The sequence below is a fragment of the Anguilla anguilla genome, chromosome 8 (assembly GCF_013347855.1).
Source record: "Anguilla anguilla isolate fAngAng1 chromosome 8, fAngAng1.pri, whole genome shotgun sequence".
Classification (NCBI taxonomy): Eukaryota; Metazoa; Chordata; class Actinopteri; order Anguilliformes; family Anguillidae; genus Anguilla; species Anguilla anguilla.
Genome location: NC_049208.1, coordinates 53,334,987 through 53,350,195, shown reverse-complemented (window position 1 = coordinate 53,350,195; position 15,209 = coordinate 53,334,987). Strand labels below are relative to the sequence as shown.

Genomic DNA, 15,209 nt, shown 5'->3' with positions numbered 1-15,209 from the left:
CTGTTCTTGCCCCCTGCCTGACAGGCATTGCACCCGACCCGTACCCCAAACATTGCGGGTGGTGGGCCCACATGGTTTTCCCATGTAGTCTTTTCTGGCTGGGCCCAGCCGAGATACGTGGGCTGCCCAGCCACCAGGCATTCACCTGCGGACAGCACCCCCAGGCCTGGCTCCAGGGATGGGTCCCGGTAACCCTATTCCGGGAGGTAAACTTAGTTGTAATTGTTCACCATAGTTATGGGTCGATTGGATCGTGTTAGTCTGGGTCCTCACCCCAGACCTGTTCGCCTTGGGAGACCCTACCGGGGGACATGCAATTCCCCCGACGACATAGCTCTGGGGATCATAAGACCTCGCAAGCCCTTCCGCCACGACAAGGCCACAATCCAGGAAGAGAAATTTACATACTTACCCTTCAAATGTGCACACCAGAATGACACTACTGCTCCTGGCTTTTCCCATGACTCAGATGAGGTCCTTTCATCAGTAGGAGTTTTGGTGCCATCACACACACACACACACACACTTTCTGAAGGATACTCAGACTGGGTTGATCAGGCCCAGAATGAACTGTACAGGCAACCCAATACCCTGCCACCATTTCCGGCTGGCTTTTTGAATCATTTGAATCCATTCTCAACCCATGTTGAATCTAACGTCATCCATTCAACAGTACTTGTTGGTGCATTTTGGTTTTATTCTTCCCCACCACCAGTCCCCTCTTTGGGGGACATGTTATTGCAAGTCTGGCCTGAGCCAAATAGTTAATCCGCTGTTACGCACTCTTCAGCTAAAGCCAGTGTAATGCTGTCTTCCACCTGTTCAGCTGTGTTGAAAAAGATCTTGTACTTTGTTTTTCTTGCCCACCACCACCCCCCCTCATCGGAGGACATCTTTGTTATTGCAAGTCTGGCCTGAGCCAAGTAGTTAATCCATTGTTATGCACTCTTGTGATGTTCCAGTGGAAAAAGGCTAGTCTCCTCTTCATCCACTACCAATTACAGTAAGCCACAGTGTGAACCTTGATCAGTGCTGACCTGGAGTATTTGTCCATACAGTCCCAGTCCTCAGCCCATCTCCCCTCTGTCACTGACTGCGTAGTGATGGTTATGCCATCTGTGAAGATTCATGTCTGGATTTTGTTTTAGGTCCTCTGCTTGGTCTTTCTGCAGAGCCCACGAGGATGCAGAAGGCAGCTGTGATGAACACCATGCACCTTGTAATCGTGTCCACCCCCAGCTTCTGGTAAAACAGTCACACACTGTAACCCTCATGCTGAACCTTTTTATAATTAATTATATTTATTTTATTTACCCTTTTTAATTATTTTGTTTCTATTGATTCTATTTTTATTTTTTCTTTAAAATTTTAATTTTATTAGGGCTAGGGCTAGAGTTTAATATTTTTATTTTATTTATTACTATTATTATTACTACTATTACTACTACCACTATTATTACTATTATTATTTAACCTACTTAGATAAGTTCAGGATGAGGGTTACAAGTGTGTGACTGTACTACAAAACAGAGGTTGGGGTGGCAGTTACAGGGTGCACAGTGTCCACCATAGCTGCGGTTTACATCCTTGCAAACTCTGCAGCAAGACCAAGCAGAGGGCCCAGGACAAAATCCAAGGTGCTGCAACCACCAACATGAACCTTCATGGATTGCATCCAGTGAAGCTTCTCATTCATGGATCACCGGTACACCAAAAGCTTCCATTCATGGTCCTCAAACCTGTTTTCCGTGACATGCTCAACAGTGACTGGGAGGGCTCCAGTACAATCCTGCAGCGCCTCTTGGACATGATTCTGGCAACGGTTCTTCATTCCACACTGTGACCACCTCACCCCCTTCAACCGGTCTTCTGGTCTTCATCACCGGCCGTAGCCAGCCACCCTCTCATACCACGTCAGTACTCAGCTTGTCCTCCTCCAGCTGGGGGGGGGGGGGGGGGGGGGGGAGAGATTAGTGTAGCAGAGCCTAGCTAAAGTGGTTAGCCACCGGGGGGCCATGCTACAATTCACACCACCATTCCCACTCTTTGGAGGGCATCTTTGTTTTTGCTGGTCTAGCCCAGGCTTCGGACTGGCTTCTGTTTGAATTGGAATTCACTTACCACAAAATGGTGAAAAAGAAAACAGAGGTACTTTCAGAGTAACTAACCTGGGTCTACTTCCACTGGCTAACACTAAGGTTTTTCTTGCCCACCACCACCCCCCCCCCCCCTTTGGAGGACAACTTTGTTATCAATGGCCTGGCCTGATCCAGGTAGCTGATCCACTCCTCTCCACTCTTCATTCAAAATATGGTTTTATGCTCTTGCTTTCTCTGGTTTAGCTGTTTTTCACATGGTCTTGCATGTTGCTGCCTTTGCTCCAGGAATCCTCAGTATCCTCTGCATCCATTGTCCTCCAGCCTGTTCCCACATCCACTGGTAAGCACCTAGATGACCAACTCTTCTCCATGCACTCATCCTTACGTGATTGATGCTTCAGTGGGTTCATTTCATTGACTTCCTCCAACCTCTCTTCCTATGGCACCATTACCTCCAGCACAATTGTATTGCTTGTGCTCCTTCACCAACTCCAGTCCTCATCCAATGGCTTTGCAAAGGATCCTCCAGGGGAATAAGGCCAGTGTTACGTCTTTTCATCAGCTGAAAAAAAAATCACTGTGAGCCACAATGTGAACCTTGATCGATGCTCACCTTCCTTAGTTCTTGCAGTCACAGTCCTCAATCTCTTCTCTGAAAGGCATCTGCCATTTTGTTCCCCTGCCGTAAAGGCCAATTCTGCTGAAGCTTTTGGAATCTTTGGAGGTTAGCTGCTAATGTTTCTGTCCACTGGTTCGACTGCGAGTTTGTACACCAGAATGGGTTTAGGAGTGCATGCTGACAACACTAGACCTTGGGTTACACAGGGACGCCACCCTTCTCCACCCAGCCATGTGGGCGGTGTGTTGTCCTCTTCACACTCACCATGTCACAGAGTGAGCAGCCAGACCACTTCCACAGGCTTCTGACTGGCTTCTCTGTTCGTGCTGGAATCCACTGTCCATCTACTTCAAACCAAGTGAATGTCATCCGCCTTGTTCTTGCATCTCTTCAGTACCAACCTCCTTGAATCACTGAGTCTGAAGCTCACTCTTGCTTAGGCAGTGGATCTGTCCAGGTCTCCAAACACTGATCTCTCCTCTTTCACTGACTATGTAGTGATGGCCATGCTCTCTGTAAATGTTCATGTCAGAGGTTGCCACACCTTGGATCTTGTCTTGGGCCCTCTGCTTGGTCTTTCAGCAGAGTCCACAAGGATGTAAACGACAGCTATGATGGACACTGTGCACCCCATAACCATGCCACTCCCAGCCTCTGGTTGTACAGTCGTACACTATAACCCTCATTCTGAACTAATTCTAAATTACTATTTAGCCTACTTGTTTATTTTTATTGCTATTTAGGAGTAAATTCTTAAATATAATTTTCTAAAATACATTTATTTTGGTTTTGGTTTATCACGGTTATATTATTTCTACTAATTTTTTAGATTTCTATTTTTTTCTATTTTTCTATTTTTTCTTCTATTTTTTAATGATTTCAGGATGAGGGTAACAGTATGTGACTATACTACCAAACAGTAGAGGCTGGGCAGTAACGGGGTGCACGGTGTTCATCATAGCTGCTGTTTACATCCTTGTGAACTCTGCTGAAAGACCAAGCAGAGGACCCAAGACAAAATCCAAGGTGTGACAACCACCGACATGAACATTCACGGAGAGCATGACCGTCAATACATAGTTAGTGTAAGAGGAGAGATGAGTGTCTGAAGACCTGGACAGATCCACTGCCTAAGCAAGAGTGAGCTTCAGACCCAGCAATTCAAGGTGGCTGGTACTGAAGAGAGGAAAGGACAAGGCGGATGACAAGCACTTGATTCGAAGTGGATGGAGAGTGGATTCCAGCACAAACACAGAAGCCAGTCAGAAGCCTGAGGAGGTGGTTCAACTGCTCACCCTGTGACACAATGACTGTGAAAAGGACAAGACAATCACTCAGATGACTATATGCAGAAAGTGGAGAAAGTTGGTGTACCTGAGACCCAAGGCCTGGTGCTGTCAGCACAAAACCTTCTCCAAGCTCCTTTAGCCCCTTCCGCTGTACAAAGTCCTTCCAGTCTCAATGCGATACCCAGGGCCGGGAGGAAGCAGAGGCTGTGGTCTGGGAGAGGTTAGCAGCAGCCATGATCTGTCCATCCAGGAGTCACTGCGAGTCCCACACCAGCACTGTTAGGAAGAAAAATCTCACTCCAAATTGTGGACAACAGGCAGTTGAACACAGTGACTTGCAAAGCTTCGTAGCCTCTTCCCGTCATTGACTACACCCTGGACATAGCATAGCAGGTGCTAACTGGTTCAGCTCACTCAACTCCCACAGTGGTTATTGGCAGGTCCCTCTTCCGGCACCGGCTCATATCAGGACAGCCCAGCGATGCTCAAATGGCTGATGGAAAAGATACTTCAGGACATTCCAGCAACAGCCTGCAGTGCCTACCTTGATGAGATCCTGGTCCAAACCTTCAATGTCGTGCAAGCCAACCTATTCACCGAGCCAGATCATGCCTAGTTCTATAGCATGATGATCCGTCTTGTCATGTTCACCCGAAAAACATGACACTTCTACAGCAGGGTAAAGCTCCTCTCCTCCATCTGCATCCACTCAAGCATCTCTTCCACAAGTGAACAGCACATCAGCAGCTTATTTTCATCATCTTCATCAGATCTATTTCCATGATATGGTCAGCTCCAGTGTGAGGATTTCTCTCACTCAACTTGTCCACTTCTGTCTCATTCTATTCATACTCACCTTCTCTCACCAGAGAGGGGGGGTGATAAGGGGGGGGGGGGGTGATGGGAGGGGAGGGAGTTGACTGGAACCTATCCCAGCATGAATTGGGCTAGGAGGTGCACCTATCCATCTCAGGGCACATACAATATGGACACCATAGCCATGGACATGAGCAAACCCTGAACCTCAATCAGTAAGCCAGTCAGACCACTCAAATCCTATTTTACACATTTACCACAGAATCATCTAATCATCTGCAACACAGATAACCGCCGAGCCCTTCTAAGCTCAAAGCTAAAATCTGCAAGCATTTACAAACTACTCTGCAGTAACATCTCACACCTTCACTCTAAAAACCATGTACCAGAGCAACAAAAGCAACCAAATCCCTTCACTCAAAAATCCTGAAACCATTCTAATAAATTCCAAGTTCCTATATTCCTTCAAGGCCATGAAACACAGACACCACTGGCATCATATTTTTCCATCATTGCAACATCATTGAAAAAAAAAACAAAAAAAAAAACAGCATCAACACCACTGGCATCACATTTTTCCATCATTGCAACATCATTATTGAAAGAAAGAAAAAAAAAAAAAAAAAAAAAAAAAAGCAAACACATTTGAAAAAACCAGCAGCAAAAACCAACTTTGAATTAAAATAAACATGCCCGTACCTTTGACGTCTTCTGGCAACCTACAACCCACCACCAACCATGCAGCAGCAGCATTGCTTCTAGCGTCTCACCTAAACTACTCTCAAATGCCACTAACTCAAATCAGCACCAGAGCTTTCAGCAACATACTGAAAGTGAATCACTCTAAAATGTACTTGCATCATTTGTAGAAATCTCTTTTAAAAGCACAGCAGCTAAAACCAGCAGAAAATGTTCCTGGTTATGGTTATACACTGTTGTACATCGCTCTGGATAAGAGCGTCTGCCAAATGCCTGGAACGTAAATAAATTACATCAAAAAAAAAAAAATCTCCATTTCACATTTAGCCAAAATACAGGTAGCCTCCTTTTCTCTTTAGACATAAGCAGCAACTCACAGCAAGTAGCTTTTCCTCAAAGTAACAGAAACACAAACACTACAGAGGCTAATTAAAAATAATCTTCACTCCAACAATTCTCACCTAGTGTAGCACAAGCAACAATCTCCAAAAAAAAAAAAAAAAAAAAAAAAAAAAAAAAAAAAAAACTTCAGCACAGCGACATTCCAACAGTTAAGGTACATAACCAGCTCCTTACCTTTGATGTCTTCTGGCAGATCCACCTACAACCCACCACCAACACCAACCGTGAAGCAGCAGGAGCATTGCTTCTAGCTTCTCACCTAAAATTACTCTCAAATGCCACTAACTCACAAATCAGCACCAGAACTTTCAGCAACACACAGCTAAGATCTCTACAACTAATTCACATCATAATCAGTCCAGAAAAACAATGGCAGCACAAAAATGGAAATCAAAATAATCTACACATTTTGCCCTAATTTAAAATACAAAACCTCACTCATCCACTATTAGCAACAGCCACCAATTACAGAAAATACCTGCACAATATGAATCTACACAGCAACAACACACTTAAAGTGAATCACTCTAAAATGTACTTGCATCATTTGTAGCAGTCCCTTTTAAAAGCACAGCAGCTAAAACCAGCAAAAAATGAAAATTACATCAAAATCATCCCGTCTCCATTTCACATTTAGCCAAAATACAGGTAGCCTCCTTTTCTCTTTAGAGAACTCACAGCAAGTAGCTTTTCCTCAAAGTAACAGAAACACAAACACTACAGAGCCTAATTAAAAAATATAGCCTAATCTTCACTCCTCAACAACAATTCTCACCTAGTGTAGCACACGCAAATCTCCAAAAAGCCAAAAAGAAAAAAAACATTGCACATCAGCACAATGGCATTCCACCAGTGAAGGTACATAACCAGCTCCTTACCTTTGATGTCTTCTGGCAGACGCACCTACAACCCACCACCAACACCAAATGTGCAGTAGTAGCAGCATTGCTTCTAGCTTCTGAGCTAAACTACTCTCTCTCTCAAATGCTACGAACTCTCAAGTAAGTACCAGGGCTTCGGCAACAACACAGCTAAGATCTATACACCTACAATTAATTCACACCATCATAATATCATTAGATCGCTACATAATCGGTCCAGAAAATACAAAGACAGCACCAATGTCCAGTCAGCAGCAATCGCTTCTGAACAGCACAGCAGCAACACAGCCGCAAACCAGAAGAAATTGATATCAGAATCACCACAAATTCCTCACAGGAATTAAACACCGGAGATCCAAACTTAAATATAATATTCACTTCTTGTCAACAACTCTCACCAAGCACAAGCAACAACCTCCACACAGCCAAAAAAAAAAAAAGTCTTGAGCACAGCGGCATCCAACCAGTGAAAAGCACATAACCGTGGTCTTACTTGGTGTCGATTGATTGATGCATCTAGTTGTCTAGGTTGATTGCAGAGCTGGGGAAATAAATAATTTTTTAAAACTCATGAACATCTACATGAAAACAGCACAGACTTTCCTATAAACACAAAGTAAATGTAAAACCCCTGGTAAATGTGAGGCTTCCTGTAAATGTAAAACAAGCTGATGGTAAATGAAAAAAACCTACTGCTTTAAATGCAGAATTTGTAATAATTAAAAATTTTTAAAAAGCTGGAGAAGGCACAATTATTTAAGCCAAATTTTTATCTTTGTATTTGTTTGCACACTGAGGAAAGCCGAATACAGAAATGTTAGTGTAACTAAAAGCATATTAATATGAATGCGGAATCTAGGTTGCTCAATACCCTCGACAGTCACCACACCTGAACAAGACTTTACAGGAGTAATGAACGTTGTTAGTCGTATTTCCGAACTCCGTTTTTCTTTTTATAATGCCACTTTTCAAAATGGCAAGACCGCCTGTCAATCAGCACGAGCGCGGCTGCACCTGCCCAAGTGATTGAGTAATCTTTTGCAATTGATTACTTGCTCTTGTTCCGAGCAGCGCTGGTGGAATCCATAGAACAGTGGCATTCAACCCTGGTCCTGGAAAGCTACAGGGTATGCTGGGTTTTGTTTTCACCTTAAAATCAGCACACAGTTGAGACCCAAGACACCAGGTGAGTTGAGTTAACGGTGTAATCAACTGCTCTAATTGATTCATGAAGTGCAGATCACTATGAAAACCAGCAGACCCCGTAGCTCTCCAGGACCAGGGTTTGGGACCACGGTGTTGGTTCCTATGTAGGCTCTATGGTGGAATCTGTCTGGTAGTTAGTTTGCTAACTATGCTCGTTTCAATGCTATAACATAATATTCGAATAGGCGGAGCAAAGTAATGGATCTACTTACTATATATGATGCAGATGGTTTCTGTGCATGACATGAAACTAGCTTTCTAGCTTCGGGTAGTGAGGCGATAGTCCTGCTGGCAGGACCTGAGATTGGGATGGCGTTTGCTCCGCTGGCTTGCTAGTTAGGTAGTTAGGTAAGCAATTAGTTCATCATCGGAGTTGTTCTGAACTAGCTAAAGAGACCTGAATAACAAATGAAGAGTAGTTAAGTAAACACTTGAATCAAAATAACTGCACGGACATGTGCTAATTAGCTAGTTAAATCTAGCTTTCTAGCTTCTTCTATCAGCATTCGAAGGAGACAGCCCCTGTGTGAACTGTGATTGGAGTGGCTAGCGGCAGTAGGCTAGGCCTGCTAGCTACCAAACAGTAGGTTCTTAATCAGCGATGTTCCTAGCTAGCGTTTGCTAGTTAACGTGCTAATGATAATAGTTATGAAAAACAATCAAACAAACCTTTGAGTGTTGGATCTAAATAAAAGAACTTTCATTTGCTAGTCACTACTAGTTAAAGCTAGCTTCTGTTTGTGTTCTGGCAGACAACCATGAAGACACTTCACCAACCCGGAAAGGCAGGAAATGCAAGTGGGACGGCTAGCCGCAGTAGCCCTGCTAGCTACCTAGCAAGCAAGCAATGTTCTTAATCACAGTGAGTGTTAAGGCTAATTTATGCTTCGGAGACAAAGTGTATGGAAGGCCATTAGAGCAAATAACGAGACGTTAATGTCCTGTTAACAGGACATTAAAATGCGTGTTAACAGGTAGTTAACTTTTTTCATTAAATTAATTAAATTGTCAAACCACCATATCACCCCTGAGAAAAAGTAATTGCCCCCTTAGTCACTCAAGATTCAGCTGATTGAACGCAGCCAGCCCTGATGAATCTAAACCTCACTCATATTGAACATTACCATCAGAGTAAAGTAGTGACCACAATGTTTCTACAAGCACATTATGACATGATCGAAGGAAATTTCAGAAGAAGAGATGAAAAAGTTGTTGGGAATATATCAGTCTGGAAAGGTTACAAAGCCATTTCTAAGGCTCTGGGAGTCAGCCAAACCACAGTGAGAGCCTTTATCTCCAAATGGAGAACACTGGGAACAGTGGTGAATCTTCCCAGGTGTGGCCAGCCTGAATATATTTCTCCAAGGGTGCAGCGACAAATCATCCAGAAAGTCAGAAAAGATCCCAGAACAACATCCAAGAACTGGATGAGAAACCACTTCAGCTCTGATCATACCCTCTCTTTAACAGGTCTTGGGAAGATTTAATTTAATAATAATGAACAAGTTTTAGTAGGATAACTCTGGTCTGAAATATAAGAAAAAACACTTTTCTTATATGGAAATGATTACATCTATGGTATGTAAGGTTGATTCCCCCATCACAGGTTTTGGAATTTCTCCGTGTAGGGGAACATAAAGGTGTTTTGACAAGATAAAGTCATTTCAGCAATATGCGTTTAGCAACTCTGAAGACTTCCTTCTTGGGACAGCATGTACTAGTTGTCCTGCAGAAGTCATCATGCGTTAAGATTTTCATCTTGCTCATTTCATAAGTCTGATTATAAATATGATACCCTTAAAACGTACAGTCCGGTAATAAAAATTATGGCCCTGTGTCTGAACAGCGCATATTGGTTGTTCTACAACAGTGGTGTCAAACTCGTGCCATGGAGGGCCATGTGTATGCAGGTTTTCATTCCAACCAATTAATGCTGCCTTAATTGAGTCCAATTACTCATTCAGCCATATGCGTTTAACTGCATTGAAGCACAGAATATAAGAAAATTTTTATTTAGACAATGCGGGTCACCATAGACGTCGGGTCACCATTTTGCACAAACCTGCATCCCTAATTCAGCAAATAATTTAACTAATTATATAATCAAGATCTGAGGCTGGAATGAAAACCTGCATACACACGGCCCTCCATGGCACGAGTTTGACACCACTGTTCTACAAGATGCTCGAGCGTAGAGGGGTACCAAGTCTAAAGTGCGATGGGTATTGTTTCCAAGTGCTGATTCTGGATCAGCTACATTAATTTCCATACAATGTTAATGACCCAGACAGCCCAATGGAGCGCTGCTCTGGAGTCAGTGCTTACGCCCATTTATAGACACTGAGAATTGACGTCATACGTAATATCCTATCCAGATGCAATCATTGGACGAAGGGAGGTGGACGTACGCTGACGCATGGTACGTCAGCCTGTAACGATTGCTTTTTTGTGGAGCCCGGGGTGGACATGTCGACGTCGGAACTGGCAGCCGAGGTAGGGAAATAATTCCAAACAATGGTTGCAAAAGGTCGCTAAAGGTAAATATAAACGCTAGTTCGTGTCCTCTTAAATCGAAGATTCGCCGATTCATATTTTAAATGCATTGCACGTGCAGGCACTGCAGTGCATAACGTGCAAGCTTGCAACACTGTATGAACTACCAGGCTAGCGGAGCTAGCGGACCGGTAGAGCTAGCAAGACAACAGTTGTTTATCTCGCTGAATTGGCTTAACTGTCTAATTAGCTATCCTGTCAGCTATCAGCTGTCTTCTTCGTTTGCGTCTTCTTCATTAAGCGAGCGGTTTATGTAAAACTGGTTATATCTGTGAGATATGGAACTTGCAGCTGTAAGCTTGCTAGTTTTTTTCGCGCATTGTCTGTTGCACCGGCGGTAATATCGTATCCTTGACAGTGCCAGCTACGACAGCGAGGTCGCCGTCTGATCTGATCGATACCCCATCTAAGGTTTAGCACTTCCAATATTGCTTGCAAGTTAACCCGTTGGCTACATCTGAACACTTTTGCAATGCTTGCTTATTTTGCATCAATTACGTTTGCTAGCTAGACAAAACAAGGGGAAATGTCTTATGGTCTTGCAGATGCATTGCAACCCACGTTACATCTCCGCAATCTCCCAGGTTCCCAGATTAATTTCCCAGGAATTCCCAGATCAGTTCGCGATCGTGAACGAAGTTCTGTTAAGAGGTCGACGTGTCTCTATGTGCAGGTGCTCTGGAACGCTTAGATTGGGAGCGTTTGCCCTGGGGATGAAACTGGTGTATTGCAGGTCACTTTTGCGTGGTGGTTTTATTTATTTTCTTGTCTGTTGCGTTTTCCCTCTGAATCTGTTAGGCGGCTGTCGAAGGGCAGGGGCCAACCGAGGGTAAGGGTGAAGAAGCTGAATCGGACGTGAAACGTGATACTAACCAATCAGATGCAGGCAAGTACGGATACAGACGGTGGTTATATATGAGTCTGTTCGCACCGCAAGCGTTTGTCAAAAGAAAAAAAAAATAATACACATCCCTTTACTTTAGCTATAATTTCTCTATAGTTGTCTCTTGCCTTTGAAATTAGGTATTATGATACAATGTGTACTTAATTTTATGTCCAACAACAAGGAAACCTTTCTGGAAACAACAACTACTATTGCAGGATTTTGAACTAGAAAATATGATTAAAAATAACCCATGTAAGGCATATCTATAATGCACTGGCAATCTCTTCCTTTACAGACTTTTGTCCAATCCATGCACCCGTTTTTTGTTATTATAAAGTGTGTGCAGGGACGCTTCTGGGTGTGGTGGTCTTCTGTGTGGGGAGGGGTGGGTGTGGCTACTGGGCATGTGGTTTGGGATCAAATTTCTGTAATGGGTGTAATGGCTCAGGTGCGGCAAAGCAGAGGAGACTTCTTTGATTGTGAACACAGGCTTTAAAAGTCCTGCATAGCATGCCTTTAAATGGACATAGGTTCCCTCACGCAAGTGAACGTGCCTTGGACTCTACTGCCCCTGTGTCCTCCATAGGCGAGTTATGTGATGCCACGGTGACCGTTTCCAAGGAGACGGAGCCCATGGGGGGCGTGCTGTCGCTGGTGAAGGAGGCGGCGAAGGGTGGTGAGGATGGCGGGAAGTCGGGTGCCGCGGGCCCTGCCGCCAGCAAAGGCCTCAGCGGTAAATGCGCCCGGGCGGGACGGGCGGAGTCTGGCGGCAGGTTTGATTCGCCGCTCAGTCCCCCGTCTGTTCCGTGAAACTGCGGTTTACTCATCGGACGCAAAAGCGACCAGCGTAGCGCCAAAAGCCGTGTCGCCAACTCGGTTATGTGCAGTTTTGCCGCTGTGTAACAAAAAAGTGGTTTAAAACTAGTTTTAAATGTTGAGCGTGTACATGCAGAGATGTGTGTAACAGGAAAACAATCTGCTAATATACAGTACTGTGCAAAAGTCTTAGGCACCTGTAAAAAAAAAAAAAAAAAAAAAAAAAAGATTCTGTACAGCTAAGATGCTGTCAAAAATAATGAAATGAAAGGTTATAAATATCGAAAAAATAATATAAAGAGCAGTAAATAGTAAAAACGAAATAAAATCAATGTTTGGTGTGACCACCCTTCGCCTTTAAAACTACATCAATTCTCTTAGGTATACTGTCCTGCAGTTTTGTAAGAAAATCGGCTGATAGGTTGTTCCAAGTGTTTTGGAGAACTTGCCACAGTTCTTCTGCAGATTTTGGCTGTTTCACTTGCTTCTGGCTCTCCAGGTAATCCCAGAGACCCTTGATCAAGTTTTTATCTGAAAAGTAGTCTATTACTTAAAATATTACTTTATTTAACAAAATACAAAAATGTAACGGTAAAATTTCATTTTTTGGAAAATTTATGTTTGCAAATCTCAAGTTTGCTCTCTTCTACTGACACGCTAATGCAGAAAACAAAAAAACATCTAAGACCAAATACATGCTATATATTATATGTGAAAATCTAGGGTGCCGAAGACTTTTGCACAGTACTGTAATTAAGTTAATTCTTTTACATATGTAAATATTATGTTAGTACCTGCATAATTAATCTTTGTTGATCTGACAGCGTCGGTCTTGCTCTCTCTCTTTCTCTCCCTCTCTCTCTCTTGTTCGTCTCCCTCTTCCAGGCCACGCAGCAAAGACCCTCCCTGCCTCCTCCTCCACCACCTCCTCCTCCTCTTCCTCTTCCACCAGCAGAGCCAAAATGAGCGTTTCGGGTCCCGGCAGCAAACCTTTACCCTCCTCTTCCTCCACCTCCTCCTCCTCCACGCCTCCCCCAACAGCGGCCCCCCCGCAGCCTAAAATCCACCGTGCCCGCAAGACCATGAACAGGCCCCCGCCAACCCAGGTGCGTCTCCTCCTCCGTAGTCGGCCATTTTGATTTTCATGTCTTGTCATTTTTATTTTTCCTGCTCTTGTCCCAAATTTTTAAATTCATTTTTACCCCCTAGTTCAATGTGCAATTCGCCACATGTGTATATACTCAGGTTTGCATATATATATATATATATATATATATATATATATATATATACTGTGATATATTGCCTAATTTTGAGTTAAAACATGACTGATGATTGGATTGGAGTTTTAAGAGTGCCGGTTGGTACATTAGCATGCCCTGTTTCTGGCCCACCATGCTCTTTCCCTGGGTTTCCCTCCCTCCCGAAGAACATAATGCAGCTCAAGCGCACATTAACTGTACGTATTCTGTGATTGCGCTATATGGCGCTAGTCCTGTTGCTCAGGGAAAAACGCTGGCACCGTTCAGCGGCTCACCTGTGCTAGCCTGAGTTATATCTGTGCCCTGCACCCCCCCCCCCCAGGTGAGATGCTTGGAGTCGCCCATTGTGCCCGTTCAGCCCACGGAATCCTTCACCTGTCCCCCGTCGGAGAGCAGCGCAGGTGAGGCCCAAATCCCGAAAACGCAGGAGGCCTCACAGCCACCGCCAAAGGCTTGGCTCGGCACTGGCTGTGTGTGTGTGTGTGTCTGTGTGTCTGTTTGTCAGTCTGACAGTGTGATCTTCTGCCTCAGCTGCAGCCAAGAGGAGGAAGGTGGGGTCTGACCTGGACTCCACAGCACCCCCTGCAGGGAAAGCAGAGAACTGCACTGTAGCAGATAAAGAGGTGAGGGGCCAAGTGTCCTGCTAGGACTGACTCTGCGTTTATTTTATTTCTGGTTTGTGGGTGTGGTTTAATTTTTGGGTTTGTGAAGCCTCATCACTAGATGTACGGCACCTTGTCATCTTCAGGGTTTTTGAAATATTTTTTTCTTCATTTTTTTTTTTTAACACCTGGTTTATTTATTTATTTATTTTCCCCATGACCAAGGCAAATAATTTTTTTGTTTTCATCTCTGTATTCTCTGACCGTCTTGGAAATGAGTGCTTGTGTATGTGAGGTTCTCTGGGGGGGGTGAAATAGAGCTGGGGGGGGGGGGGGTGGAGGACGCTTGTGACCAATGTTGTCATGCCTCCATTTGAAAGCCTGTCGTAGAAACTCCCCGGGCGGAGGGGGCGGGACCAGTGGCCAAACGCCGCTCTGATTGGGCGGAGGACTGGGAGGAGGACATGGGGGAGGAGGAGTTTCGCCTCTTCTACAATGACTACACGGCAGACGAGAGAGGGGACTCTGATAGCAAGGTCAGTTCCTCCCCAAAAAAACAAAACCAAAAATAAAACACGACTTGCAGGTCTACTCTGTCTTCCGCGTGCGGTAAATGACCAGTGGAAAAAAAAGTGCAGTGAATGTTTAAACTGGAATAGCATCTTCGTTATGTTACATTAAAATAACTTAGAAAACATTTACAAACACTTATCCAGAGTCACTTGGAGAAGTGAAAAGTGATGCATCGTCGGCAGGTGTAAACGTGTAGAACGGATTAGTGCTACGGCTTTGCTGGTGCTGTGTTTGTTGTGTGTAACCAGCTGTTGCTGTGGGTAACGGACTGTTGCTGCGTGTAATGCACTTTTTGCTGAGGGTGAGCAGGCCCAGTCAGTCATACTGACCTTTCCCCTCTTACCTCTTCTCCTTTTTTTCCTGTCTTTCACAGTCTGGTGATGGAGGGATGGAGGAACGAGCCAGCGAAGGAGAAGGGGAGTCTGGGAATATTTCTGATCGCGTGAGTGGCTCTCTCTGTCTGTCTGTCCGTCTGTCCATCTACTACATCTGTGTGTCTGTTTGAC

At 44.2% G+C, this 15,209-nt stretch overlaps 1 protein-coding gene and 1 long non-coding RNA gene across 2 annotated transcripts in view; one reads left to right on the top strand and one right to left on the bottom strand.

Moving 5' to 3' along the window:
• Positions 1–3,868: 3,868 nt before the first annotated feature.
• Positions 3,869–7,723, bottom strand: LOC118234484. The gene is made up of 3 exons (XR_004766673.1): positions 7,695–7,723; positions 7,299–7,346; positions 3,869–4,283 (listed from the first exon to the last, which is right to left on the bottom strand). It is a non-coding gene; the product is annotated as an uncharacterized LOC118234484 (long non-coding RNA).
• Positions 7,724–8,778: 1,055 nt separating this feature from the next.
• The window catches only part of ehmt2 (euchromatic histone-lysine N-methyltransferase 2), a 19,930-nt gene continuing 13,499 nt past the window's right edge, over positions 8,779–15,209 (top strand). Inside the window, exons 1-9 of the mRNA XM_035431039.1 lie at positions 8,779–8,873; positions 10,387–10,504; positions 11,363–11,450; positions 12,037–12,183; positions 13,152–13,372; positions 13,851–13,929; positions 14,060–14,151; positions 14,511–14,666; positions 15,077–15,145. Of these exons, the coding sequence (XP_035286930.1) occupies positions 10,478–10,504; positions 11,363–11,450; positions 12,037–12,183; positions 13,152–13,372; positions 13,851–13,929; positions 14,060–14,151; positions 14,511–14,666; positions 15,077–15,145 (879 nt within the window). The 5' untranslated portion in view covers positions 8,779–8,873; positions 10,387–10,477. The remainder of the gene's footprint in view (positions 8,874–10,386; positions 10,505–11,362; positions 11,451–12,036; positions 12,184–13,151; positions 13,373–13,850; positions 13,930–14,059; positions 14,152–14,510; positions 14,667–15,076; positions 15,146–15,209) is intronic.